This window comes from Bipolaris oryzae (assembly GCF_000523455.1).
Source record: "Bipolaris oryzae ATCC 44560 unplaced genomic scaffold scaffold_125, whole genome shotgun sequence".
In the NCBI taxonomy this organism is placed as follows: domain Eukaryota; kingdom Fungi; phylum Ascomycota; class Dothideomycetes; order Pleosporales; family Pleosporaceae; genus Bipolaris; species Bipolaris oryzae.
In genome coordinates, this window is record NW_006911401.1 from 1 (window position 1) to 27,067 (window position 27,067).

At 49.9% G+C, this 27,067-nt stretch overlaps 15 protein-coding genes across 15 annotated transcripts; 7 read left to right on the forward strand and 8 right to left on the reverse strand.

Moving 5' to 3' along the window:
• Positions 1-993: 993 nt before the first annotated feature.
• On the reverse strand, positions 994-1,301 carry COCMIDRAFT_7505 (uncharacterized protein; the record flags this gene model as incomplete). Its single annotated transcript, XM_007692293.1, has 2 exons — positions 994-1,110; positions 1,170-1,301. 2 exons carry the CDS (start codon positions 1,299-1,301, stop codon positions 994-996), a joined length of 249 nt encoding a protein of 82 aa, XP_007690483.1.
• A 1,199-nt stretch (positions 1,302-2,500) lies between these two features.
• COCMIDRAFT_102113 (uncharacterized protein) lies at positions 2,501-3,550 on the forward strand (the record flags this gene model as incomplete). The annotated part of the gene is made up of 1 exon (XM_007692316.1): positions 2,501-3,550. The coding sequence occupies one exon, from the start codon at positions 2,501-2,503 to the stop codon at positions 3,548-3,550; it is 1,050 nt and encodes a 349-aa protein (XP_007690506.1).
• A 272-nt stretch (positions 3,551-3,822) lies between these two features.
• Positions 3,823-4,460, reverse strand: COCMIDRAFT_39006 (uncharacterized protein; the record flags this gene model as incomplete). The annotated part of the gene is made up of 3 exons (XM_007692305.1): positions 3,823-4,024; positions 4,058-4,235; positions 4,436-4,460. 3 exons carry the CDS (start codon positions 4,458-4,460, stop codon positions 3,823-3,825), a joined length of 405 nt encoding a protein of 134 aa, XP_007690495.1.
• Positions 4,461-4,818: 358 nt separating this feature from the next.
• On the reverse strand, positions 4,819-6,045 carry COCMIDRAFT_39007 (uncharacterized protein; the record flags this gene model as incomplete). Its single annotated transcript, XM_007692306.1, has 2 exons — positions 4,819-5,746; positions 5,990-6,045. The coding sequence occupies 2 exons, from the start codon at positions 6,043-6,045 to the stop codon at positions 4,819-4,821; spliced, it is 984 nt and encodes a 327-aa protein (XP_007690496.1).
• A 663-nt stretch (positions 6,046-6,708) lies between these two features.
• On the forward strand, positions 6,709-8,374 carry COCMIDRAFT_28472 (uncharacterized protein; the record flags this gene model as incomplete). Its single annotated transcript, XM_007692302.1, has 3 exons — positions 6,709-7,101; positions 7,214-7,909; positions 7,967-8,374. 3 exons carry the CDS (start codon positions 6,709-6,711, stop codon positions 8,372-8,374), a joined length of 1,497 nt encoding a protein of 498 aa, XP_007690492.1.
• Positions 8,375-9,203: 829 nt separating this feature from the next.
• COCMIDRAFT_39009 (uncharacterized protein) lies at positions 9,204-9,731 on the reverse strand (the record flags this gene model as incomplete). The annotated part of the gene is made up of 1 exon (XM_007692307.1): positions 9,204-9,731. One exon carries the CDS (start codon positions 9,729-9,731, stop codon positions 9,204-9,206), a length of 528 nt encoding a protein of 175 aa, XP_007690497.1.
• Positions 9,732-10,736: 1,005 nt separating this feature from the next.
• COCMIDRAFT_102085 (uncharacterized protein) lies at positions 10,737-11,120 on the reverse strand (the record flags this gene model as incomplete). Its single annotated transcript, XM_007692317.1, has 1 exon — positions 10,737-11,120. A coding segment is annotated over one exon (384 nt), but the record flags the coding sequence as incomplete, so codon positions are not given.
• Positions 11,121-11,228: 108 nt separating this feature from the next.
• COCMIDRAFT_7509 (uncharacterized protein) lies at positions 11,229-11,943 on the forward strand (the record flags this gene model as incomplete). The annotated part of the gene is made up of 5 exons (XM_007692294.1): positions 11,229-11,248; positions 11,373-11,447; positions 11,540-11,583; positions 11,634-11,853; positions 11,907-11,943. The coding sequence occupies 5 exons, from the start codon at positions 11,229-11,231 to the stop codon at positions 11,941-11,943; spliced, it is 396 nt and encodes a 131-aa protein (XP_007690484.1).
• Positions 11,944-13,294: 1,351 nt separating this feature from the next.
• On the forward strand, positions 13,295-15,005 carry COCMIDRAFT_39011 (uncharacterized protein; the record flags this gene model as incomplete). The annotated part of the gene is made up of 3 exons (XM_007692308.1): positions 13,295-13,674; positions 13,776-14,311; positions 14,377-15,005. 3 exons carry the CDS (start codon positions 13,295-13,297, stop codon positions 15,003-15,005), a joined length of 1,545 nt encoding a protein of 514 aa, XP_007690498.1.
• Positions 15,006-15,216: 211 nt separating this feature from the next.
• On the reverse strand, positions 15,217-16,491 carry COCMIDRAFT_39012 (uncharacterized protein; the record flags this gene model as incomplete). Its single annotated transcript, XM_007692309.1, has 3 exons — positions 15,217-15,234; positions 15,469-15,999; positions 16,120-16,491. The coding sequence occupies 3 exons, from the start codon at positions 16,489-16,491 to the stop codon at positions 15,217-15,219; spliced, it is 921 nt and encodes a 306-aa protein (XP_007690499.1).
• Positions 16,492-16,731: 240 nt separating this feature from the next.
• On the reverse strand, positions 16,732-18,116 carry COCMIDRAFT_7512 (uncharacterized protein; the record flags this gene model as incomplete). Its single annotated transcript, XM_007692295.1, has 4 exons — positions 16,732-17,324; positions 17,382-17,587; positions 17,641-17,799; positions 17,902-18,116. The coding sequence occupies 4 exons, from the start codon at positions 18,114-18,116 to the stop codon at positions 16,732-16,734; spliced, it is 1,173 nt and encodes a 390-aa protein (XP_007690485.1).
• Positions 18,117-20,244: 2,128 nt separating this feature from the next.
• On the forward strand, positions 20,245-21,906 carry COCMIDRAFT_7514 (uncharacterized protein; the record flags this gene model as incomplete). Its single annotated transcript, XM_007692296.1, has 3 exons — positions 20,245-20,327; positions 20,384-20,411; positions 20,506-21,906. 3 exons carry the CDS (start codon positions 20,245-20,247, stop codon positions 21,904-21,906), a joined length of 1,512 nt encoding a protein of 503 aa, XP_007690486.1.
• Positions 21,907-23,067: 1,161 nt separating this feature from the next.
• COCMIDRAFT_39016 (uncharacterized protein) lies at positions 23,068-23,611 on the forward strand (the record flags this gene model as incomplete). The annotated part of the gene is made up of 2 exons (XM_007692310.1): positions 23,068-23,399; positions 23,485-23,611. The coding sequence occupies 2 exons, from the start codon at positions 23,068-23,070 to the stop codon at positions 23,609-23,611; spliced, it is 459 nt and encodes a 152-aa protein (XP_007690500.1).
• A 552-nt stretch (positions 23,612-24,163) lies between these two features.
• COCMIDRAFT_102056 (glycosyltransferase family 58 protein) lies at positions 24,164-25,743 on the forward strand (the record flags this gene model as incomplete). Its single annotated transcript, XM_007692318.1, has 4 exons — positions 24,164-24,284; positions 24,454-24,698; positions 24,780-25,058; positions 25,126-25,743. The coding sequence occupies 4 exons, from the start codon at positions 24,164-24,166 to the stop codon at positions 25,741-25,743; spliced, it is 1,263 nt and encodes a 420-aa protein (XP_007690508.1).
• A 20-nt stretch (positions 25,744-25,763) lies between these two features.
• On the reverse strand, positions 25,764-26,233 carry COCMIDRAFT_39018 (uncharacterized protein; the record flags this gene model as incomplete). Its single annotated transcript, XM_007692311.1, has 2 exons — positions 25,764-25,863; positions 25,923-26,233. The coding sequence occupies 2 exons, from the start codon at positions 26,231-26,233 to the stop codon at positions 25,764-25,766; spliced, it is 411 nt and encodes a 136-aa protein (XP_007690501.1).
• Positions 26,234-27,067: the final 834 nt, after the last annotated feature.

Below are 27,067 nucleotides of genomic sequence, written 5' to 3' on the forward strand. Positions count from 1 at the left end.
CCCCCACATACACACGGTAACCATGCGCCAAAAATGACATAACAATAACCTACCCCTCAATCGCTCGATTAGCGAGAAAGATCGAACAACAACGCCCCCCAGTAACGTTACATGCAGTTATAGTAAGCGAGTTTTTTTCTTTGCACTTTGCTTGGCGGGGGAGAAAGCGCCGAGGGAGGGGGGGGAGAGATTGGGTGTGCAATCGACGATGGACTGGTTTCGATGGGTGCCGGGATAGGAAAGTTGTGTGCATGTGTTTTGAGGTGCGCTGTGGAGATGTGATAGGGAGGGGCTTGGCGCTCGAGGGATTGGATTGGATTGGATTGGAGTGGGGATAAGCGGGGAGTGGAGTATATAGGAGGATTGATGGATGGATGGGGTGAGGAGTGATATCTATGTCTATATCTATATCTATATCTCGTTGAGGGGTTTGGGTGGGTGCGTGGTGGTGTAGGTGTGGTAGGGGATTTAACGGGTGTGGCTGATGAGAATGGGGGGTGTGATGGTGGTGGTGGTGGTGGTGGGGTTATTTGGTACTGACGTTTTGTGAACCGAAGTTTTGAGGTTGGGGATGTAAGGGGGAAACGGTGGAGGGTGTTTTGCTACTACGGCTAGTGGGTTGGGAAAGAAAAACATCTTGCTGTTTTAGTATCGTGTGAAATGGCGTTTCGGGTAGGTAAGGTACATGTAAATTTTCCGAGTCTTGTAGGTGAAATAGTGGAAAAAGATGTAGTTAGGTTGAGAGATACAGGTTGGACTTGGATCGGTGGATATATATTTCCCTTCCAAATAGGTGGTAGGTATGTCATAGACGATTTATATTGAGATGGAGACATTTTAGAGCTCATCTATCGTAGTAGGTACCACGACAAGGTATATTTTTTGTAACTGATCTCGCAAACGTTTGACGCTATACTGCTGTTACCTCCCCCCTAATCCGCACATACCCGTGCGTCGAAACCCTAAACCGCCTTTCATATATCTATACAAAACTCAGAAGCGTCCATGCACACTCCATGTCGACTCCTTGGTTGTCTCGTTCAGCCATTGCTCCATGTGCCATGCTGTCCTTCCTTCTTTTCCCTTTGGTTCTTTTGCATCCTGGGTATTCTGTTGTTTCCATGTCAGTTATCGTATGTAGTACCCATGTTTTCGATGCATGTACGAACCGGCGCAACCTTCTTACTAGAACTCTTATTCCCGCCGTTTGTTCTATCAGAGTCGCTAGTAGTTTGGTCATCCGGTTTCAGATTGGATGGACCCGTTGGAGCAGACATGTGTCTTGTTTGGTGGTTCTGCATGGTGAGGGAATAGTTTTTCCAGAGAAAGAGAGGTAGGTTAACCAAAGGTTTGAATATGAGCTTCAGATATATGATTTTTTTCGGTTTGTTTGCTGTTTGGATCGAGTTCGTACATCCTATCTCATCTATATAGTTGTTCATCTTCGTATCCTCTGGTTGGTGTTGAGGGCCGCAAACTACGCTCGTGACGAGTCTGATTCGCGGCCGCAGTACTCGTTCAGGTGAGGACTGGACACTGTTGAGGGCCGCAATATGAGGAATCTTGATTGGAGGCCGCATCGCTTCTGTAGTGAAATGACGGCCAAAGAGCGGATGAAAGTACCCACTTCTGGAGTTGGGACGTAATTTACCGGCATTCTCAAACTATGACTGGTGGCCGCAATCCTGCATTCCATTTGACAACACTAGGCCCATGTGGATGAGTGTCGCGATTTTTGTATGGGAGCATAAGGGTAGACAGGTCGGGTACGCTGGTTGGTGGCCGCAAATATCAGCCAATCGAATCACAGCAAGATCCCCACTTTACCAAGCCCATGATGGCCTGCCATGCGCTTGGAAGAGATAAGAAGGAGGATATTTTGGCATTTGCCATGACTTATTCAGCCTCATTGTCTTGGCCTAACCGACATGGGTAGGACGTAGCGATTGGATGAGAAGTCAGGCCGCTGGATTGAGCTGAGCCACTTTTCAGCCTTGTCCAAGTATCTCCATCGCTGTTTAACCTGAGAAGAGCCTCTCAACACTTGCTTTGCGACCTACAAACTACTATCTATGAGATATCACAGGCTAAAATTCTGACTATATCAGCTATGTTGTCTGCAGCACAGGCGCACACCTCTCATTCGCAGAGAAGCTTCTCCGCGCCTCAATCCGATGCCCAGACAAGAAAACGTTGGGGGTCAAGACCATGGAAACATAGGAAGTCGACGAATATAGCATCCATCAAGAGTTACTCTAGGGTAGATGAAGAATCACTCCCACCGGATGTAACGTCGGAACATCGACCCTTCATACACATATTCTTAAGCCGGGAGCTGCACATCCATTCCACAGAAAAAGTGGCAGTACGTAGCGCGTATTCCCAAGAAAGGTTCCGCCGCTCTTTCCGTTCAGAGGGTTCGCAGATTGCTTGTCAGCGTCATGGCAGAAGTGACCGTAGGACTTACTTGCTTTTAATAATTGAGGGTTTGGCACAACACATGTCCCCGGAACCTCATTTCGATTCAGTTTCGTGTAAGATATGGAAGAAAATCGAGAAATCAATTCGCAACAAAGGCACCTCTCGACCAGATCCAGAAAGCCAAACAAGTCAACAACAACAACCTCCATACGAGAAACGGCTGTGCTGCAAGCCATATCACAGAAACAAGGTGCAAAGGGAGCTTTCCTGGCTTTCCAAAATCTTGACAGTGGATGGAACTACGCACGATCCCCATACCCATGGCTTTGAGGATACGCCTGTTTCTCAGGGTGGAAAACACCATACAAAAGTAGCTCAGAACATCAAAACCTGGGAGTCTAAACCGGAGATTGCTGAGAACATGAACAAAGAGCCAGCGGGTGCATTCATACGGTTCACCTGGAAAGACGGAGTCTTAGCCAACGGATCCGGACAACTAGATCGGTTCTTATCAACCGGCTCCATACTACACAGCCGTTGGCATGTCGCTGGGTTTCTCCGGAACGAAAGCTTTGCAGACGTCTACTCGCTAAACAAACCTCCCCTCACTCTTTTGTCGGGAGAAATCGGAGCATCACTGGAGGCACACGTATTCCTCGATGAGTACTATGGAAACTGCGCCGCCTACGCCAGTCGCTTGAAGAACCGCATGCGACAAAGCGGAAACTGCCTCGACATTTTCTGGCACAGCGGCAGGCACGTGTTTATAATGAAGTTGCCAAATAAGCCTGTTCTGTTCAAATTACGTAACACGAAGGAAGAGTTTCCTGCTCTTGTCGATCAAGACAAGTGCAATGAGAGGATGGCTCTACAGCGTCGCCGTTTCCGTGGCAGACCTAGTTTTGCAGTAACGGCTGGAGGTGAGTGGCCAGATGCAAGTCCAGAGTTTCGACCGGTGCCGGTGAATGAAGGCAAATCCGCGCTGGAGAAGGAGTTGGAAAGGATTGAAAAGGCGCGGGTGAAGAAGGCGGAGAGGCAGAGAGTGAAGCGGAAGTTGCAAAGGGAGAAAAAGCATGTGGAGAAGGAATGCAGATCGGTTATACCAATGGCGCTTATGGGTTCTTCATGAGTAATGCTTCAACTCTTTAGATGTTAGCTGAATCTAAACATCGATGTTCTAGCTCTAATTTTTATAGAATGATCAAGCTTCATCACGAATCAAAAAAAACTCGTCAACTCATAATCAAAACATAGTATTTGAAACGAAGATAAGTCCGCGGCTTCTCTTTTCCCGGAGTCCCTCGCTCGAGCTATTGCCCGTGGCTTCTCCGTTTAGCAAGCGTACCACGGCTACTTGATTTTGACATCAGTACGGCCTCCTGATATTCCTCTCGAGCGCCACTACGCTTCCTTCCACAGTGTCTTTACCTTCCGGGATATTGTAGGCCGGTTGGTCCTCTGCCTCAAAAGCATACTGCAGCTGCTAGACTCGTGTTCGAATACCTCCAGGCCCCTCCTCAATCTACCAAGCTTTGCCGATGCTTCTCTTTCGTAAGAGTACCTCTCTCGAACCTCTATGACGTTCTCAATGGATGGAAATTCCCTGGCCGCGCCATCTCTGTCAGGCGCAAACTACATGCAATCAACTGACTCCTCGGCGGCGGCTGCGAAAAGGAAAGTCCGGTCCGTTTGCTCGAATACCTGCCAAAGAATGGGCAGATCATGCACACTAGTCGACGACTTCGACCCTCGGTGATTGAACTGGAAGAAGATGAAAGTTACCAGGAAAATAAAACCAAAAGGAACCAGAAAGCCTCAAGGGGGCAAAAGCCAAGGACAGGTGTTAAAAACTTCGCCTTTTCTTCCTTGATGGACGCATTCCACAAGGTCTAAAAGGTGAACGTTGTAACAAATGGCAAAAGGGCAAAGGCCAGAGGAAACATACAAAAACACTCCGATATCCCCCACTTCAGGTTGTCTCTTTTACCTTTTCTCTCGGATGGGAACGGTTAACGACTCCGTGCCCACATCAATGCCATCCAGGTTGATGATGGTAGCTAGTAGGGCAAGCGCCTACATGAGTGCAACGAGCGTCTTTTTTTTGACAAACAAGTCTTGATGTTCTTCGAGAAGAGGCCCTTCCATGGTCTCCCATACCCCAGGATATCTTTGCGCACCTCTAATAATAGAGGATTTTATAAGCCATGATCATGCTGACATGTCCATGATCTGTTCGATGTACAGAAGTGTCTTGATTTAGAATTGGAACTCCACCGAGGGTGTGTGGAGTGCGATCCGTAATACCATAATACAGATTCGCTTCGACTCGCAGTCGCAAATATCGTTGAGCAAGTCATGATGTTGACTGGATTTGTAGTGTCCTGGATTTTTGGTGTGTTATGAGCAAGCACAAGGGTTCTTGTTGCAGGTCCTACAACGATGGTTCTCTGCCTTGGACGTGCGTAAGTGGCGTACAAAAATGTCTTTTCGAGCATAGGGTTTGGATCTGCAAAGGCACATGAAGCTACTCGCCCAGAGGGAGTCATTCTTGAGTGCAGGACACGAAGGCGATGCGTTGTTCAAGCCCATGTGACGTTTAAGATCCTTTGCAAGTTTTATTGACCGTCCGCACTTCTCGCATCTGGAAGGTGCTTTGCAGTTGTGTAGATTGGCACGCCTGTTCGGAATAGATTTCCTACAAGTCTTACATGTGAACCTCATCCCTACGGGTTTGATGGCTACTTTGCCGTCTGGTATGTCTAACTCGATTTGAGTTGTGGCTGATGGGCTTGCTACTTGAGGGGTGAGTTGGCCGAGAGATGGCAATGACGAAGGGCTTGGGTAAGCTTCAATGCTCATATCGTTAGGCATGGTTGGTGCTCGTGCGTTTGTACCCTGTGTAGGGCGTGGTTGTTGTGGAGATAGTTGCGATTGCGAGTTTTCGGCTAAGGTCTGGTTGGTGTGTTGATCGAGCCATGGCCGAGAGCAAGAGTGAGGTTCGTGTACGTGTTGAGTTAACACACTGGGATCGATACACCCGGAAGTGCTTGAATACCCGGCACCTGAGGTTCCTTGGTGAACACTCTCGTCCAGGGTACCAAGAGTTTGCGTAGTATTAACACTCTTGTAGCTGCCGTATATTGTATTGCCCAAATAGTCTGTCTGCTCCAACAGGCCACTCTGTGAACACGCATTGTTGCTCCCTGAATAACCAGGTATCTGACCGTCCACCAGCGAGACCGAATCGTATAATGGTTCATCAGGACTGAATTGGAAAGCTTCTGAGGGAAAGAACAGATCTGGATCTTGCTCTATGCGATGATCACTGGACAGCAGTTAGCACTAGCGCTATACAGCCATTTTCTCGACATTGCATACTAGTTGTAGCCGAAGATTGTTCAAGCGGCCTATATAAGGCCGCTTAAACAAGGCGCTACTTTACAAGAAACCTGGGTTCACCCAGCAGGTGCTTAGCGAATGCGGGGGTGCTGCGGCAAAGCCGCCTGATAGTCCACGATATACGTTAAGCTCAATGTAGGGCTCGGATTTTGTAAAAGAAGGGTTTCACAGAGTTGAGAAAGAAAGGAAGGGTGCTCCAAGGCTTATATGTGTGTTTACATGCATGGTGTAGCTGGGGCGGATCAACGAAGCGTCTGATTGGTGGCCGCAAAAGACTGCCTCGAGGCTGATACACGCGATCAAGTGTGGCCTACGTCAGTGGGGCGGCAGCCACTGCCATGCGGAGGATATGTGTCTACGTGGCTTTATCGCATTCGTGAATCATAGGGAATGAATTGATGTGATATTAGGTTGTTACAATTGACAAGGCAAGGTTGCAGAAGGAACGAGGTCTCACGTGACCATCTGCTGCTCTACACTTCACTTGCCTGGCTGCCTCCTTTGATACGTATGTACATACATCAAACTTCCTATTGCCTATGGCCTATGGGGTTGTTCTCATCTTGTCTTTCTACTTTAATTTATTAATGACAGCACATATGATCCAGTGATGCTCTGCGTCATTGAGGCGCAGTGCTGCAGCCACTTGGGGGCTGAGTATATCTCTTAACACCTACAAAATCAATTACCAAGGGGCGAAGCAACAATTTATGTTTCGACCAAGACGTCCTCGAGTTTCTTCTGATTCTTGTCGCTCTAAGGTCCTTCTCCTTCGGTACTGATTCTTACCATTGTGTTCATAAAATACGGAAAGATAGCTTTTCCGCCCCCAATACTCCCCTCTGAATGCCTAGCGACGTGGTCCATCTCGGACCTTTGGAACCAACCATGAGTATGACTGAAAGTACGACCGTTAGAACGGAGAATTCAGAAATACATGTAGTTGAGGCAAATTTGAGTAGTACTCCAATTCCTCCCGTCGGACGTAATCCTGCTGATGGAGGGCCTATAGAGACTTCGGCCCATAACAATGGAGTACAAATAGGAGTAACGCATGAAAGTCCTATGGACCCTAATCAGAACATAATATCACAAGTCGATTTTGGCAGGGGCAACTCTGGGTTTCAAGCCGGTGTCATTAACGGTGGTGTCAGCGGCATCAGCTTCCACTACTCAGAAAATCAGTCGATATTCGGTAGCCTTGTACAAGGAAGTCAACCTCTAGACACATTCACCTTGGAGATTCTCGCAAGAAGAGCCCAAGTCCAAGCCGGAAGAAGTGTAAGTACAACATTAGGCAGCAGGGGCAGCCGCATCGTCAATGGAAGAGAAACTTTTTAAGAAAACATAGGTGCCTAGGCAGTTACAAGACAGATGCTACGCTCCATACAAGACCGTGAGAAACCGAAGGATCAAGTTGAGGCTCCTTCAGATCGCCAATGTCACCAAATTTCTCGATCGAGGCTTCGCGGAATACTTTCAAGTCGCCGTGCTCTCATTTGGCAAGCAACATGCCCAGCAGCTACTGCAAGATGCCCGCAAGACCATAGCCAGGATGCAGAACAAGCAGGACGACCCTGACTCTGCTGACATCGGCGACCTCGGCCACTTTTGTGAACAGAGCGCAATCACCTCGGGTAACTCTAAGCAGCGGCCTCCAAGATTCACAATTACCCAACGGCGCGATGAAGAAACATTACACTATCTGCAAGATGCGCTCGAGATTCCTTACTGGGAATTCATGGTCGACATATTTTTGGGATGGAAGGCGAACTCGAGTGCTTTAAGTGGAGACGTCGTGTTGCGTGTTTTGCACAGCACAAAACTGGAACTTCTCGATGGACGACGGCGTCTTATGGATGAGATGGCCACTTTGCAGGGCGATGATGCAGAGGATATAGCACCGATCATTGATGGGATTGATGCTAGAATCAGGGTTTTGGATAGCCTTTGGGATAGTGCATCATCCAATCCTGATGGCACTCATTATTCATTGGTCTCCTTTTTGGAGCAGCCGCTACGCCAGCCTTTGATTGCTGTCGAAGAGACGCCGCTTCCATCTCAAGATGAACAGATCGGACGTCAAGTGGTAAGCTCTATCTTTAAGTTGCCTTTCATTGTAAAAGAGGCCAACACATTGATGTAGGAAACCGCAACACTGATCGCCCTAATCCTACTCTTCATCATCGTCGCTACAATCCCCGGATACAAAGCTTTCGCGCTTTCCATGCAAGACAGCGCGGTTGGAAGTATCGGAGATGCAGATTTCTGGTATCTGATCCAAAGCAGTATCATGGCAGTAATGGGCAACGTCATCATGGTTGTACCCTTGTTCAAGAAGTCGTGGTTCTCGCCAGCATACGGTCTAATGTGGGGATTCTTCGCCCTCGGCCTTACTTTTGCAATCGTCGCTGTTATCATCTACCCATTACTCAACCCTGGCTGGAGCTCCATGGTCGCTTTCTTTGGCTCCATCGCATCCGTTGCATCAGTATTGATAATGACCCAGGCAACCGCACGGGAGGGAACCAAGACCAAGGTCAAAACCGAATAAGCCTGGCAACTTCCTTCAATGCAATCAAACAAAACATCATATCGATATCGTCTACTCCAGACAAGCATAGCCAAAGACAAATACAAGAATTTGCAAATTCCCAACCCCCCCCCCCTCTCCCAAAACTTTTCATACACACCGCTACCTCGCTCCTTGAAATATACACTACCAGTCCCCACCAATATTCCAACAACATCCAGCCCTCCCTCCCCCCCGGCACCACTCCGGCCCCACCGCGAAATCCCGCACCCGCAAACACTACCGAATCCAGTTAAAAACCCCACAATAACAACAACAACCCCCCACGGCCCTAATCCGTCGACACGACCACTTCACTCCCCTCGGCACAATCCTTCCCTCCACAACACACACTCACACACCCCAAGACTAGCGTTCTAAATCAATACATTGAGAGAATGTAGGGAAAACAAGTTAGCAATGCAAGCGAGATACTCGACGAAGTTTTATATTGATAAAAAAAAAGGGGGGGGGGGAATTTCAAGTTCAGCCCTACACATCGGGCCATTTGCAAACCGTAAGAGAAGTGATGAGCAAGCAAAGGTTATGCGGGAGGCGCTCAAACGTTACTTGCGGGTGTGGCTTACTAGAGAAGGTTTGTTGGATGAAAGGCGAAGATGTAAACTTTGTTTGTTGCATTCACCTGAGACTCAAGAGGATTGGGGGGTTTTTTTTAGAAAGCATTGTGCGTACGCACTTTGATTCATTGAACTTGACATTACACTAACATTTTGTCTAAACTATCGTGTATCTCCTCCATTTCTCATTGTGAATTAATCGTTCGTTCGAGTAGACATCTGTATCTCTGTATTTACGAAGTGATGCCGTTGTAAAGGCACTTGATGGGGCTATCAGTGTAGGAGACCCTAGCTGTGAACTCGATGCAAGAGGGGGAGGCAGGGAACTCTGGGTTGTTGACGTTGACGCTGTAGCCCTGGCCGTTGCGAAGGGGGCAGCCCTGGAAGTTGAGGGCGCGGACACCCTCGGGCGAGTAGTCGACGAGGAACAAGGCGTCGTCCTTGATGGTGAACTGGGCAAGCTCGAAGTTCTCGTCGGGCTTGGGGTCGACGCCGCTGTAGAAACGAATGCGGCTGTTGCCGAACTCAGAGAGGTCGACGAAGGCGCGGACAGGTGGGAGGTCGGTGTAGAGGTAGAGGGTGTTGGTGTCGTTGTTGAGGGTGAAGCTAGCGTAGTTGATGTCGGGGACGCCGCAAGAGGCGTCTTGCTTGGGGCCGATGGCAAGGCCGTTGTCGTAGACGCCGACGGCGCCCAGATGGATGGGGCTGGTACCGCTCAGAGGGACGATTGAGAAGACGGTGGAGGCGCTGGCGAGAGCCATGGTGGAAGCGAAGACTGCGGAGGTAGAGAACTTCATGGCGACTGTTTGGGGTGTGGTTTGTGTTGTGAAGGAGTTTTGTATTGTAGCGAAGGTGTTGTGAGTTGGTTGTGGTGGATGAGAGCTACAGCAGCTGCTCACTCGACCTTATATACCTTTGTAAACACCATCCATGTGGTAACAAAATACGAGGGTGGTGGCATGTCGCCGAGCATTTCTCCATAGGACCCCCGCAAAAATCCTATAAATACGATCGGAAGTTCAGGGTAAACGGAAGTGATGGACAGTGGTTCCAGTTCTGGTTGAAGCGGCCGGCCCACCCGCTAAATTCTCCGGCTGACATCCGAAAAAGGACATGCTATTAGTGCTAAACGTCAGGTTGAAGGGAAATGGAAGGTGTTTTCCAGTCACAGGATGTACTTAGCAAGGTGCTAAAATTCAGTCTAGAAGACCTATCTATAGAGGTGAGGTGCTGGGTGGGAAGGTGTAGAAACGGAACTCGGGAGAATTCTTAGAAAGGACTAGTAACGTGATGACGTCGTGGACAAAGTGACGATGAGATGGCTACGAGGTTACATGCCGCCGTATTTCGGTGGCGAGGGATGGTGCCCATGCAGGGTTTGTACGAGAAACTTAATCCAGGCGGTAAGAAGCAACGACGTGGTTTGGACTGAGGGAGGAAGTTGATCAGTGGCGGTAAGCAGGAACAGGCTAGGAAGTGGAACCGGGATGCCAGAGTCGGCACCACGATCCACGATGGTAGGCGAAGAGCGGCAACGATGCCAAGGAGCATGTATTGCAAAGGATGAAGTGCATGTATCTATTCCAGTATAAAGTTCATGAGATGGAATGGTGACTTTGTGAAGTGGTGGGTGCGCAGTCGATGTGAATTCGTATTGCTACGGAATCATACCACTCCGATTGTTTGGGTTGACTGTGGGAGATCAACAGTGTCAGCTTATACACATGTACATAAGTACTTGCCATTTGTTGGGCCGTACGAGTCGCTTACCATGGAGACACATTGGCTGCGGAGATGGTCTTTTCGAGTTTGCGGACGATCACATGGCAGTGAGTCGGCAGATGATGTCTTGGCAGCGCTATTGGGAAAAAGGCATATGTGCATGTATGCCGACTTAGCCTAGACGTTCTCTTGTTGGTGATATTCACAGAAGTGTGTATGGCTTGCTGGGACGCATTCTTTGTGCAGTTGTACGTAAGAATCCATGGCCAAGGTGGAGAGGCAGCCCCTTGATGGCGCAGCAGCCAATGAGAAGGGCGACCAGGTATGACGTTTAGCGCGGCAGCTTCGTGCCCTCGCCTCGTAACGTCTCGTCGCAAGCCCGGGTTGCGCAACACCAGCCTCTTGTCTCCTTCACCTACGCTGCCCAACGGAGCCACATTCAATCATCTCATATTCCATCTGTCGCCGTCGTCTCCGGGCTCCAGCCAAAATTAGTCACCGTGCGGTTCCCTCATCTTGCCAGCCAATCCTCGGCCATGGACTTCTCCGACATTTTGTGAGTACACCTGGAGCTTTTGGGAGCTGCACACGACCGTGCAGCGCTGTGCAGCGCTGTGCACCACCTCGCGCCAGAAGCTCCAGCCTCCATATTGTTGAGCCGATGACTAATGCACCTCCAGTCGCATGGTGAATTTCGCCGTTGCCGTCTTTGTAGTCCTTGGCGGTATCGCGAAGCTCTTCCCCTTCAATGACTTGTGCGTATGCCCCATGTGCACTCGACTCGAATGGTCCCAAGATGCCATTGACAGGGTCTGGATTCACTTGTCCCGCGCTGACCGTACTTCAGCTCCCACATCATCCTCGGTGTCTACCTAATAATCTTTGGACTTGGTAAGTCGGTGCCTAGTGCCATGCAATGACGACTGCTGACCTGGACGCAGGAACTGCCCTCCTTGAGTTCCAGATCCCCCAACAAGTGGCGCGATATGCCTCGTTCATGTTCTCGTTCCTCGGCCGCGGCATCTTCTACATCTTCATTGGCTCCGTCGTCGTAGGTGACGGCTGGTACCGCATCATACCCGGTACCATTGTTGGCTTCATTGGTGTAGCCTATGCTGCTCTGGAGTTTGTCCCCTCAATTGAGCCCCCGGCGAACATGCGGTATGCTGGAAATTGCTGAAAACGCTGCTTGTTGCATATCTGACCGTACCTAGTGATGCCGATGCCGGCTGGGGCGCCGAGCAAGTCTAAACTTGAAATTGACGACGAAGAGGATGGCGCTCGAAGAGTCCTCGTAAAGATATTGCCCGCAAGGTCTTCAGCCTAGGCGGAGACCTGGTCGCGCGCTTTTCCTGCATCCCAAACAGGGATTGTATGTGGTTGGTTGGCGGGAACAATGAGAGAAATTACTGCTATTATCACAAGTTGTTGGAGGGGATCTAGGTCTCAGACTTGGAACAGACGAGTGGCTACTCTGGAATCTCAACTTGAGAAGGAGAGCAAGTCACTGCTTGGACGGGTGGGGTGTAGCATAAGTAGTGTGTAGGACAAACAAACAAGGTTGTAGTACTTGGCGAGGACTCGCTTGCTTGGTGTCGGCATTACATGGGGCGGAGACATGTTTGTCGCATGCTTGCATGTATATATACCAGTGTGTGTCCATGGTCCAAGGAGGAAGCAGGGTATAGGTACATGAGCAGATGCATGGTATTGCTTTGGCCTGATTGGACGGCTGGCATGCATCAGTGGCGTGTGGAGAAGGTCGCGTTATCTATCGCTAGTCGTAGGCGAGGCGGAAGGCGATCCGCTGACAGTCGGTCCATTTGGCAAGGCTTGAGTGGAGACGAGCAAGACTGATGAAGAAGGCGAGTGTTGCTGCCCGCCACAGCAGATGGTTTAGGGCCCTTGATGCCTGGGCAGCCGCTGTGCATGTACTCTACTTGCGGTCGAGCGGTGGTTGGCTCCCGATGCGAACGGGTGCGCGTGTGCGTGTTAGTACATAATGACGAGGCTGGACCGCTCTCCGCTGGTCGCTCTCGACTGCCCCCATGTTGAAGGCGAGCGAGGACGTGCTCACAGAGGGTCATGGCGCCAGCCCTTGGCTTACAATAGCAAGGGCGTGATTGGCCACGGGCGCCCATTCACCGCCTGAGAAATCCATCTGGTACCGCACCAGCAGCGCACCTGGCCGAGTGGCCATGCTGTCTTGGATCATCACCACGGAGATCCCGAGCCCACCTAATATATCTCCGTGCGAGGCACACAGCCCTCAATCCTGCCCGTCTGCCCGTCTGCCCGTTGACTTGACCTTCCCTGTGCTGCACCTGACCACCGTTGTACTCGTACGCCCCCAGGACCCGCATAGTCACCCAAACACACATTAGCGCCTGCTGCATCTGCCACTACACTGCCCGACATATCTCCTCCACGCTAGATCAAAGTCCGGTACCTGCCGGCCCAAGCCACTACTTGCGCCTTTCTGCTTCAGACAGTTCTCTGTGTGTGTGTGTGCAATTAGGCAACAGTACTTCACTGTCATCCCAACGAGACCCTTCTCTCCACATACACATCCCATTCCGAGCAAAGACGAGGCTCTCGCCTCATGGCGCATCCCTCGGGAAGTGGAGGCACCTCATTCGCTCCTACCCCTACGCATCCGCACCAGCTGTCTAGAGAAACCAGCAGAGACGAATTGGAGATGGCTGAGAGTCTCCGCTTACTGAACCAGACTCACGAACATCAGAAACCTAGGGCAGAGTCCACTTCGCAAGAGCAGCAACAGCAGCAGCAACAACAACAACAACAACAAGAGCAGCAGCATACCAATGCCCAGGAGGACCAAAGATCCGAGATATACCACTCTCTTGAAGATGCCGTGCCCATTGCAGACGGTCCCCCAACCCCTTCAACGGCAGCATCGCTACAAATACCCAGCGTGAATTATGAGACTCCCAATGCATCCATCACTGGGCAGATTTGCAGGTATGTTGTCTGCTTTTTCCGCAATCCGCTCATTTCATCTACTACTGGCTGTGGGCGCAATGCTGCAAAGGGTCTGCAAGGAAATCGCTAACGGACCCAAGTAACTGCAAAACAACGCAGACGCCACTTTGGCGCCGGTCGCCTGCTGGGGAGACAGTGTGCAATGCTTGTGGCTTGTACATGAAAGCACGGAATCAGTCGCGGCCAGTGAACCTCAAACGCAACACACAGACTCAGCCAAATATGTCTGTACAGCAAAGCCCGACTCCAGCATCTACCGATGGCGGCCGAACCTGTGCTGGAAATGTTGCCGGTAGCCCGCGTGTCGCAACCTATGTTGCTGCCGATCAGATGGCGGCCGGCACATGCCCAGGTGGAGGCAGGTGTAATGGTACTGGGGGCCAGCAAGGCTGCAGTGGCTGTCCCGCATTTAACAATCGTGTATCAAAGACAGCCAAGTTTGCACTAGCCCAAGCAAATGCTGCACCTGGTGAGAACCGGGGCGGGAGTGATGCCGCGTCTTCGACTTCTGCCTCTGCGTCAACAAGTGCAATCCCAGCCTGCCAAAACTGTGGAACCACAATCACACCTCTCTGGAGACGAGACGATGCTGGACACATTATCTGCAATGCCTGTGGTAAGTTGGTAGTGCCATATCAACCTTGCTGTGTAGTATCGATAGATGACTAATCCTCTATACAGGACTCTACTACAAACTCCACGGAACCCACCGCCCTGTTGCAATGAAGAAGCAGGAGATCAAGCGTCGCAAGCGAATCGTACCAGCCGCCGACACAGGCTCGCAAGCCGCATCATCAGTCGCAAACTACTCGCCTCCACAGAGACCTTCTCAAACCCCTGCATTCGAGCACTCGGTTTCCCCAGATCCATCGACTGCACTGGAGTCTCGAGAAGACTACACACCCGAGCCATACAGGGGACCAATCGCAGTCGACTTTACACATTACTATAGCAATTCATCGGTAACCTCGAATCCAGTGGCCCTCACACCAAATATGCAGCCTAGCGCGCCATCGCCCAGAAAACGAAGTCGCAGCGCGACTTTGGATCCCGAAGAGCCAGTCAACCCACTGCCTCATCGTCCAAACGCGATATCATCTATTTTGAACCCATCCCAGACAGATGTTGACGCCAACATTGATCCGTCGCTGTCTGTCCCGCTCCGCACGAGTGGAGGAACATCGCCCAATTCCACCTTGTCCCAGGAAGAAAAAGCAGCGAAAAGGGAGAGACTTAAAAGGGAAGCAGAAGCTATGAGACTAGAATTGGAGAGACGACAAAAGGAGTTGGAGGAACTGGAAAATGATTGATATGTTTAGATGACTGTTATGAAAATCTCAGGGGAGATGGTTTTTACGAATGCCGTATGTTACCGGATATGCTATACTAAATGATAACAATAATTGGGTGGACGAACATGAATATTAGGAGATTTTGTAGGATGTTTTTTTTTATCAATGAGTAGCATGTGTGAAATGTGGCGTTGCGGGTCCAAGGGAACGCATTGTGGATGTATATCTCTTATTCATTACTTTTCCCCTTTACCACCTTCAAAAACTGGATCTTCACTCAGAAAAAAAAAGCGGCATTTGCATAGGATCCATTCCCTCAATGAATCGAGAAAAAAAAACTATGATATGAGAAACATACAAAATACACACCTCATTCACATGTACAAAAAAAACACCCATTACCTCTTACCCCCTCCCCAATCTTCCTCCCAACCTTCCCCCTTCCCCCATCTATTTCTCACTTTCCCTCAAAAGAAAAAACAGACTTAGACCTCTTCCCCACCACCCCCCCAAAATACGGATTCCGACTCCCCTCGCCCTCCTTCGCAAACATCCTCTCCTCATCCCAACAAATCAACCCCCCCTTCTCCACCAACCGAATCGCCTGGCCCCTATCTTCCAAGCCCATTGTGCAAACCCCCTTGTGCACCTTCCAATCACCCCTCTGACAAGCATCCGAACAATACGTCGCGGTCCCGCATTTCCCGCAGCGCTGCAACAACGCCTTGTCCTTGGCTGCTGCGGCGCAGAAAGTGCACTGGGTGAGGTCGAGCGGCGCGTACAACCAGTGGGGGGACATGGGAATGCCGTCGCCCCAGATATCCATGGGGGCGTATTCGATGCATAGGTTGTGTTTTATTTTGCGGCCGGTTTCCCAGCGGCGCGAGGAGACGAGGCCGAGGAGCAAGGCCGAGGCGAGGCGCGGGATTAGGAGTGCCGAGGTGATGTCGCGGGGGCCGAGCATGGATTCTTTTGGGTTGGGGATCCAGGTTCCTTTTTTTGGTTCATCTTCCTTTGCATCTTCGTTGGCCTTTTCTTCAGCGGTGTCGTTGGAGGTTCCTTCTTTTTCTTCTTCTTGGGGTTCTGAGCCTGAGGCGGGGGTTCCGGAGTTCTCAGTGGCATCGTCCAAGACGATGTTGTAGGTTAACATTATCGCCCAGTTCTCGCCACTTGCATCGAGCTGGCCGAATGTGATTTGGTTGCCGATACGCCCAATTTCTATCTTGCAGCCTGATGGCGTGTCTGGTTCGATGGAGACGGTCCATGTGAATGAGAACCAGGCGTCGAGATCGAGAAACGCGGCGAGGGCGTTGGGGTGCCAGTTATAGAGGAGGGTTGCTATGCCTATTGCTGGGGGGATGGTGATGTTTTTGTTGCTCATAGTAGTTTCTGATACTAGAGATTCTGTGTCGATAATGCTGAGGGGTGCGCCATCGACAATCAAAGGTGCGTCTGGGTAGTTTGGAAGCCGGAAGTCCGTTAATGGAATGTATTTGAGGGCCATTATTTTTCTATGGTGAGATGTGGGATAATGCGAGGAGGTCCTGGGTCACGGGCAGATTAGGAATGTATGTAGTGGGTAGTGAGTGGAGCGGTTTTGAAAATTCTCATTGGTTGGTTGGGTAGATAGTGCGTATGTTTGCAATGCTCACATTGACAAGTTGTGGAAGGCATGTAAAATTTATTTTCCGGTTATATCAGCAGCTTCTATGACTGGCTCGGTTATATGACTGCTTGCCACCACTTAGTTACCTCCATATCCCTGTAGCTGGTGCGGCTTGGGTCCCTTTTGAACAGGCACGCTGTCCAATATACTCGCAAACTTTGCGAGAGCAACATCCGAACTGGTCATGGTGTGCTTATACTTGCCGCCTCCAAATTCGAACAAGAAGTTCATAGGAAACCCAATGTCGAATGGAACAGCCGAATCAATATCGTCAATCTCCTCTTCAGTCAGCTCGATGGCCAGCGCCTCAATGTTTCCCTTGAGGTGGTCAATCTTGCGACCGCCGACAATTGGGTAGACATAAGGGTACTTATGTCGGACGTAAGCAAGCGCAATACTGGTGATCTGAGTGTTCTTTTGTGTCGCGACTGCCTCGAGCTTCTTGGAGATGGCGATGTGCTTTTCGGAAGCGGGGCCAAAGTTGCGGCCTTGCTCGTTGTTTTTGCGCTTTTCTTCAGTGGTAAAGTGGCCACCACCCAGGGCACCCCATGGGCACAGTGCCATTCCCTCTTCGCGGGCCATGGGAATAATGTCGCGCTCAAAGTCTCGTTCAGCAGCGGACCAGCGGCCCTGGTAAACACTGAATCCGCGCAATCCATGGTTCCGGGCATCTGTAGCCAAGTTAGTAAAGTTGAAACACGTGGTTGGGATTGATGACCGTCACTGACATTCATTCGCCTTGCTGACAATCCATGCAGGTGTGTCACTGACTCCAAGGTACAACACCTTTCCACTGTTCACCGCAGTGTTGAGGGACTGCATGAGCTCTGGGATGCTCGTGGTGAAATCCCACCAGTGCACGTACAACAAGTCAATGTAATCAGTCTGGAGCTTCTTCAATGATGCTTCTAGTGATACATGAAGAGATTTGGTACTTTAAATCAAGTCAGCATATATTTCCGTGTCGCTCCCTCCACCAGCACGTACCTGTTTCCTCCATAATTGACCTTCATTCGTGGCGCATTGCGTGGGTCAGGAAAGCAAGTAGTGAATTTTGTAGCCAAGACGATCTCATCTCGTACTTTACGCTCCTTCATCCACTCGCCAATCCATGTCTCAGACTCTTCAGCCTGGTAGTTGTTTGCACTGGATCAATATCAGCTCCATAATTCAGCATTCAAAGTGCTGAGCTGTCTAGTCCAATCACATCGTCTCGGATGATGCCGGCCAGATGAAAGGTCAACTTACGTGTCAATAAAGTTACCCCCTTGTTGGTAGAAGTAGTCCAGAATCTCAAACGTAGTCTTCTTGTCGCACTTGCCCATCATGTCTTGCCACGCATCACCAAAGTTCATAGCTCCCAGGCAAAGCGGGGAGACACGAACACCGGCTGTAGGCGACATGACGCGGTGGAACTCAAGAAGGGACGCAGCCTTTGGCACATCACCAAATGGAGAAGGCATCTTCAATGATTGATATGTAATGAGATTGATGCTGTAAGGTTTTGTGGTGATCGGAAAAGGGATTTGTGTTGGACTGGATGGTTGCTAAATCTATCGTTGCGGACAGCAGCTCCTCCTTATATAACAACAGCGTCTTTGAACCCACATGACGCAGAAAGACCAAATATGTTACTTAGCGTCTATATCCGGCTCAAAGTCCGATGCAAACAAAATCCAGACTACCAAGAGCTGCCGGGGACGATCATGATTATATGGCGTTAAGGCCGGTGCGAGGGGGGAATGGGTCTAGGATTCTTATCTCCGTCAAGTGCCGGGCGGGAGCGTCAAGCCTCGTACGTGTACCGTTTTGAAGCTGCAGAAAATTGCCCTTTTCAGAAGCCTGTTGAAATCTATGTAAAACGAATATGTAAGCAGATGGAGCCCGTGGGAATTGGTAGATGTACATTGGTCAAAAATGCACAATATCACAGACAAGAAAGTGCATGATACCCCGCTCCGAAAGTGCAACAACCTCGTACGACACTTGTAACATACGCATCATCATATCAAGACTCCATCTCAAATGCTCTTTTTCAACAACGAGAACGGACTTGTTTGCTAAACTCATTGCCCAATTTTTGGAGCCATGTCGATAGGAAAGAGCAGTATTTTAATATAGACGATAGAAGATGCAAATAACCACAACATATGTTGACTTTTTAGGGTATCCGTACCATGCAAAACTCCAGATAGATGCGTAAGATCAAACACAAGGCCTGAGATGCAAACATCTCAGCAGAAGCAACTAGTGCTTCTTCTTCTTTTTCTTCTTCTTGTTTTTGCTCTTCTTCTTGACCTCATCATCATCACCGGCGTCGCCCTCGCCTGCCGGGGCACCGAGACGGACATTTCCATACTTTTGCCGTATCTCCTGCTCAAAACTGTCCTTTTCCAGCCTGAACAGCGCCATGGTCGCTCTAGCATCCTCAACGGAACTATGCGCACCAACTTGTATCTCCACACCCAGCAACTTCTCTGCTAGCAGCTTCAGTCCTGGTGTACGCCCCGGTATTGATGCCAACTCCCTAAACTTCGAAAACTTTGACGTATCGCGAATGAGACGCTTGTCGTGCTTCAAGATGAGCACGTCGAGATCGTTTTTCACGGCGTGTCCAACTAGTATGCGCCCTTGAAGCAGTATCTTAAGGTCGTTCCGTACTTCGTCAAAGGGCCGAGCGACGTCTTTTCGCATGTGCCTGGGCTCAATTCCAGAGACGGCAGTTCGGTAGTCTGTGATCTCAATGTGCCGCGGTACCTGTACGTAGGAATCGTAGATCTGGTGACCGTGATAGTTGACCAGAGAAACTCGCGCAAGCGCCGAGTCGCGATTGGGTTCTGGTCCTACTCCAACCATTTCACAATCCAATGCCACGTATTTGCCGGGCAGCGCTACCTCTGACACGCCTTCGTTCTCGACATCGGGGAAATCGGGATGGGGTTCGAGGATCGAGGTTGCGGCTTCAGCATCCTTGGCGTCGCTGAGAAGAGGCGTCTTCTTGAGCGAGGGCATCGATGTGCTCTTGGAAAGTGATTTCGTCTCATGTCGCTTGACTGAGGCACCGACAGAGGCAGGCTCCTCCATCTTCTGTCGCTTTCTCGAGGGCAGAGATTTTCGTGGAGTGTTTTTCTCTGAACCATTCAAAGGCTTCACGGAGCCATGTTCTTGCTTCCCATTGGTGTGCTGAGATCTCTTGCGCTTGAGCGAAGCCTGCGTCTCGCTGTCCGGCTTCTTGTCCTTGGACGCTGCTGATGTAGAAGGCTTGAGTCGCTGTTGCAGGATCTTCCAGTTACTGGAGAGGCTACTCAAATCGATTGGAGCCATTCTGGAGTCACCTGCAAGGCATCGCGATGTGCGTATAGTAACTTGGCTGTGGATGTCGAGAATCTTGGCCGGATAACTTTCTGCGCAGCAAAAGTTCAGACCGACGCTAGCACCTTCCAGATGTCGGCCGAAGCCGAAGCCCAAGCGCCGACGACCAGGCGGCAACACTGCGACAAAGACCTACAGCATCGCCAACTTCACCGCGACATCAATCCCCCCAACACAGACTGCAATCTCCAATAATCGAGCAATAGATAGCGCATCACCATGGCGCCCCGAGAAAATTCTCATGAGCCGTCAGGTACTCCCGCGCCGGTGGAAACAGGATTTGCCACCCTTGCACAGCTGAGGTACGTATCAAACCATGCGCAAACTTTGGAGATGAATACTGATGTGTTGCGTGCAGAGTAGGCGTAAAGGCGTGGGTCGAAAAGGTACGTGAATAGCGCGCAGCGACGCCTTGCGCGACGCGAATCCTGGATCGCCAACACGATGTCGGTGAAATGATCACCAACTAACACCTCACAGGATGGCGAGAAACGCAAAGCTGAGGTACTGTCAATACAAACACGACAGGGCCGACCAAAGTTCTATGTGCATTATGAAGAGTTCAACAAACGTCTCGATGAGTGGATCGAGGCCGAGCGCATTGACCTATCTCGAGAAGTTGAATGGCCTGCCCCTGAGAAAGCAGACAAGAAGAAGGGCACTGCTTCTAAGAACGAAAAGGCGCCCTCAAAATCTGACCAAAAGAACTTGAAGCGTTCACGTAGCAAGCTTGATCGCGAAATCTCAGGCACACCAGAGTCAACATCGAGCAACTTGCCAGGCAAAGCACCAAGGCCATCCAAGGCAAGCGGCAAGGAAAATCAGGAAGTCTTGGTCACTAGTGAAGTCACAGATGGTACTCCCAAGGCTGAAGATGAGGAGATGGACCTCGTTGATGTGCAAGACGCTGCTGCAGCTGCCAAAGCTATGCCTCCTCAAGACTTTTCGCGAGAAGACGAGATCGAAAAACTGCGAACATCTGGGTCCATGACACAGAACCAAACCGAGATCTCACGTGTGCGAAATTTGGAGAAGATTCAGATGGGCAAATACGAGGTCGAGCCCTGGTATTTTTCACCGTACCCCATCGACTTTGTAGACTCAGATGTCGTCTACATCTGCGAGTTCTGCCTGTCGTACTTTGGTGAAGTAACGCAGTTTGAGCGCCATCGCACAAAGTGCCACCTTCTCCATCCGCCTGGCAACGAAATCTACCGCGACGACTATGTGTCCTTCTTTGAGATCGACGGGCGGCGACAACGAACGTGGTGTCGTAACCTGTGTTTGCTCTCAAAGCTCTTCCTGGACCACAAGACGCTCTACTATGACGTTGACCCTTTCCTATTCTATTGCATGTGCACACGCGATGAGCATGGTTGCCACTTTGTTGGCTATTTCTCCAAAGAGAAAGAGTCTGCCGAAGGCTACAACGTAGCCTGTATTCTAACGTTGCCCCAATATCAAAGAAAGGGATTTGGTAAGCTGCTGATTGACTTCTCTTACCTCCTTTCCAAGCGCGAAGGCAAGCTGGGATCGCCAGAAAAGCCCTTGTCTGATTTGGGTCTTCTCGGATACCGTGCATACTGGCAAGAGATCCTGGTCGACATCCTCATGGAGCCCGGCCGCTCCGAAGCCAACATTGAAGACTTGGGGGCTGCGACGGCGATGACTACAAACGACGTACTGCACACGTTGCAGAACCTAAATATGCTGCGGTACAGCAAGAACCAACACGTCATCGTACTCACAGATGCAGTTATTGCTCAACGAGAGCGACAGAAGGCAAAAGAAAAATTGAAGGGCAAGAGAAGCATTGACCCTGATCGTTTGATTTGGAAGCCACCTGTGTTTTCAGCAGCGAGTCGTACTTGGAACTGGTAGAAGGTTACTGGCTATTTCGCTTTGCTCTATTCCAGCGGTTCTGCATTTTCACCATATCCTCTCTTTCCTCTTAAGAGAGTTCTTACGTTAAATCTTTCTTCTTTGAACTAGCTATACCCCAATACATTAGATTTGTTCATCCCCAGCCTGTAAAACCAGTTTCGTTCATGCTGGTTATTCAACAGAAGCTGCAGTAAATATGTGAAAAGTGGTTAAAGTTTTCACTCAGATGAGCGACTGGAATCAATAGTTAACGGAAACAACCCATTGCCCATAGAAGGTGAAAGATCGACGTTGTAACGCATTACCCCGCTGTCTGCAACCTCGATTTTAGACCACTCTACTTGTCAGGCCTATTGATTGCTTGAGCGTACAGCTAAAGTATGCATGCATGTATATTCGTGGGCCCAGCATCGGAGTACATGCATGGCGGGAAAATTGCGCAAGAACCCATTTACACGACGGACAGCTATGCATGATCCGATATGATGTAGCTGCACAAGAGCAAGATGAATAATAATCTTTGCTAAATACGACGCAGACAACTACTGGATGTCAAAGAAGGCATCCCAGCAGTATTTCCAAAAAAGCCTTGAATAACTCAAAGTCCTCCACAGGTGGTAATCACGGCAGGTGTTGCCCGAACGTCATTTTCAATTACTTTTAACCACTGTTCGAGGTTGAATGCAGGCGTTAGTCATGGCCCAACTTTTAGAAAGCTACTATTGGAAAATCACGTGACAAGAACCGGTACGCTTTTCTTTTGCCGGATGAGCGAGGAAGCATATTTCTTTTACTCTCTCAGCTTTGATGTCTTTCTCCAGATCGCTTTAGGCAGGGATCGCTTTTCTTGGGAATTATGCACTGTAGATGTTGTTTTTCCCACCCTTCTTTCCGGGAACGCAGACGTAATGGTGGACATGAACCTTTCCTGACTTACCTGCACAGCGTCAATGTAAGTTGGTTGTACCATTGCCGTGATCCAACTGGCTCCATTCCTGTGTGCATAATAGCTCTGAGACCATGAGAAGAACTGGGTATATAAACTGGTGATGATAGCCTTCGATTCTACTCACTCATCAAGCAACAACATCTTTCAACAATCCATCAATAACTCTTCGATAACCGCTCTCCCGGCTATTCACTCTCCCAGCTATCAAAATGCAGTTCACTACCATTACTTCCCTGCTCTTTGCTACCAGCGGCCTTGCCAGCGCTGCATCCCTCCGCCCTCGCCAGGAGAGCTGTGCCTCCAACACAGTGGGTGACTACACCTGGAGGATCAGCCGATTTGTCGGTCGCAAGCCTGAAGCTACCGACTACAACATGATTTCTTTCCATATTTCGTCCACCAATCCTGGATCTTCTTTCGAACAAGATTGTACTGCCAGGGCCGACCGCATTCAGGATAGCGTCTACTATTCATGCGGCACCGGCTTCGAATTTGCATTCGTTAATGAATACAACGGCTTGATTTTCAAGTACGGCACAGAGTAAGTTCAATCTCAACTAAACCCTCACCTGGAAATGCAGTTTTGTAGATTTTGAAGTATACTAATAATTACTCCTCTATTACAGCAACCCGATCACGGGCACCGTTGCTCTCCCTGTCATCTGCCGTGCGGGTGGCGCAGGCGCCAATGACCAAGTCTGCGAGACTTTCCAGGACCGCTACATCACGATGCTTAGGCTCCCTAGCAACTAAGCTGGATCATCGTAGGATGCCATTGGAAGGAGTAACTGATGCAAGACGACGTGCATAAGGTGATTCATGGTGGAGATGTGGTTGACAACTATAATATATAATTAGCGTACCTAATTTTAATCATTCAACCCGTCGAGTCAACGAAACTATGTTCTCGAATGAAACGCGTGCTGTTCTCTAGATACTGTTATGGTTGCGCCGCTGTTGAAAGAAGCATGAAGGAAAAGGTGGATAGTCTGCATGCAAGTCAATCGCACTCTAATCTGGATGCGTACCAGACCATTCAGGTCCAACTGCCCATGAGCCCCAAAACAGCCCTACTTGCATCCCCCCACATACCCATCACCACAAGCCTCAACATCGGACCATCGGACAAAGTCGCACGACAATATTTCCACGTGAAACACATGTCGCGCCGAAAGATGCACGCTTGAAACTTCAAAAGGATCCCTCATATCCACGTGACACACGCGACGCGTTCCTATAACACCAATCCCTCACCCCTGCCCCTCTTACCATCCCAAAGAATAAAAAAAGTTACAACAACACAAAATGTCGCTTTTTTCCCGCGCCAAAGATCTGGCGCTGAATCCAGACCACACACGATGGATAACGCCTCTCCTCCTCGTCGCCGATGCAGCCCTCAGCGGCGTGATCATCGAGAAAATACCGTGTTCGTTCTTATCCCTCCCGTTTACACACGTGGCCTCGACATTCCCTATTCCCCATCCGCCCTTGTCAAATCAGAAAGTAATCCAAGAGAAAAAAAATAACCCCAATATCACCAACATCAAACCATTTCATTCTCCCAGAATCAACAAAACTAATAGAAAATGCAACAGACACAGAAATAGACTGGTCAACCTACATGCAGCAAATCGCCATCTACCTCAAAGGCGAGCGCGACTACAAGCTCATCTCCGGGTCTACAGGCCCACTCGTGTATCCCGGAGCGCACGTATGGATCTACAAGCATCTGTACAAGTGGACGGATGAGGGGCGGAATATTGCGCTTGCGCAGTATATTTTTGCCGTAGTGTATTTGATGACGCTTGCGCTTGTGATGCAGTGTTATCGGAAGGCTAGAGTGAGTTTCAACATTTTTTATCAACTGATATCCTTGGCCAGGGGTTTTGGAGGTTAGATTTCAGTGCTGATGGTGATATAGGTACCACCATATATTTTCCCGCTTCTCATCTTATCAAAGCGGCTACATAGCATTTTCATGCTGCGGTGCTTCAACGATTGCTTTGCTGCGCTGTTCTTCTGGTTAGCGGTTTATTGTTATCAGCGCGACCAGTGGCATTTGGGAAGTGCGCTGTACAGCACGGGACTGAATGTCAAGATGAGTCTGCTTTTACCATTGCCGGCAATGGGAATGTTGATGGTGATGAAGTTGGGTGGGAGAGAGGCATTGACCCAGGCTATGATTATTGGACAGATCTCGGTACGCATAATTTCCCCTGCCCCAATACATGAAGGCATGAATTATCTCAATACTAATCATTCAAAAGGTTCTATGGGGCTACCCCTTCAGGAAACGCGCACCCAGCTACTTTGCTCGCGCCTTTGAACTCAGCCGGGCCTTTCTCTACAAATGGACCGTAAACTGGCGTTTTGTCCCGGAGTCTACTTTCTTATCCCGACCTTTCGCCCTCAGTCTGCTCGGCCTGCATGTTGTTGTTCTGCTCTGGTTTGCACGAACCCGCTGGATCAAGCCGTCCAAGCGCAACGTTCGGGAATTCCTCAAACTCTGCCTTCCCGTCCTTGAACCTAGGGACCAGGACACAATGTCCAGCAAAATCACGCCAGACTTCATCATGACGGGTATGCTGACTGCGATGACGATCGGCCTCCTCTGCGCAAGAAGCCTGCATTACCAGTTCTATGCGTATATTGCATGGTCAACGCCTTTCTTACTGTGGAAAGCAGGGTTCAATCCAGTTGTTGTGTATGCGCTATGGGGTGCGCAAGAGTGGGCGTGGAATGTATATCCGAGCACTCCGGCAAGTTCGGCGACAGTAGTAGGAGTTTTGGCGGTAACGGTCGTGGGTGTATGGTGGGGGACAAGGAAGGAGTACGAGGGCGTTACAAAGGGTATCATCGAAGAGGACCACCCACACAAGGAGTGAAGTAGTCTGTAGGAGAAAACTCACTCCTCATCCGAATCTGTAGGCGGCATCTTGCCAACGGTAGATTCTTCCTCGTCGCTGTCCTCGACGTATGTGGATTTCTTAGCGAACTCCTTGGGCCTGTAACACCATGTCAGCATCCTGTACACATAGCAACCTATGATACCCATGTTTCATACCAGTAGCTCATCTTCCTCCACGCCTTCTCGTCCCTGACTATGTTGACAATCTCCCCATCCAGCTTGTTATCCCTATCCGCCAGCGCAGATGTGTCCACCACTACGTAGCTACCCCGCTTTATCCAAACCGTCGACCGGAACTTGGGCTCGAGCTCTGCGAGAACAGGCTTCCCATCTGGAAGCTCTGCAGAGTATAGATTCTTTCCCTCCGCCTTGGTGATGCGCGCGATGAAGTGATTGGGAGAGAGCTCGTCAGGCGGCGTAATGGTGCTGTCTATCGTAGCGAGAACCTTGCGTTTAGGTGGCGGCATCCTGTCAGAATAAATTATATCGATTGTGTACAGAAAAGCGCGATGTGTGGAAAGACCATACGTCAGAATCTCTGTCTTCCTTCGCCGTTTCTCCAAATGGAGGGGTCGCCAAATTTCGCAAAAAGGGAAATTTTGGCCGATCCCGCCTTAACCCCCACCCACCCACTGCCGCCCGCAGCTCAAACCCAAGCCAGCCGCGCCCGCCTGCATTACCCTAAATCTCGCACTTTAATCACCGTTTAGGTATCGCTGCCTTTTATGCATGCTTCGGTCCAGATCTTTTTTATCTTTTTCAAAATTCTGGAACGTCTAAACAGCGGATACGTCGCTGTATTTGAAAAGGATCTCCAACGACTACACCAGCGGTGAAACGGCATGTGACTCTGCTGACCGTTCAACGCGACGTTGACGTACGTGGTTGGACATTCATACTGCAGTGCAAGTACGAAATGATTACGCCGTAGTGGTTGATAGGTGTTTTAACCGCTGTCTGGCTCTTATTCAGACTGGTACTCTGCATTGGTTAATCTACGCGGAATTTATCAGCAATGTCTTGGTGGCTGCGTCTTCTAAGTTGTTGAGGAGCTGTTCGTGCACTTCCCCTTTGAGCATTTTTCGACATTCCCCACATTGGGTTGCTCCGCCAGACTACTATGATGTGACTCCACTGGCCTTGGGGTACCACTGAGTTATAAGGACGTTTGCAATTCCCCAGCCCGTTTCCCTTATCTCGCCTCCAGCCTTTTCGACCGAGACCGGCGCTACTGTGATTGGCTGCTGTCTTGAGTACTTTGCTTTCCTCTTCAACGGCCGCCGTGTGGCTTTCCAAGCACG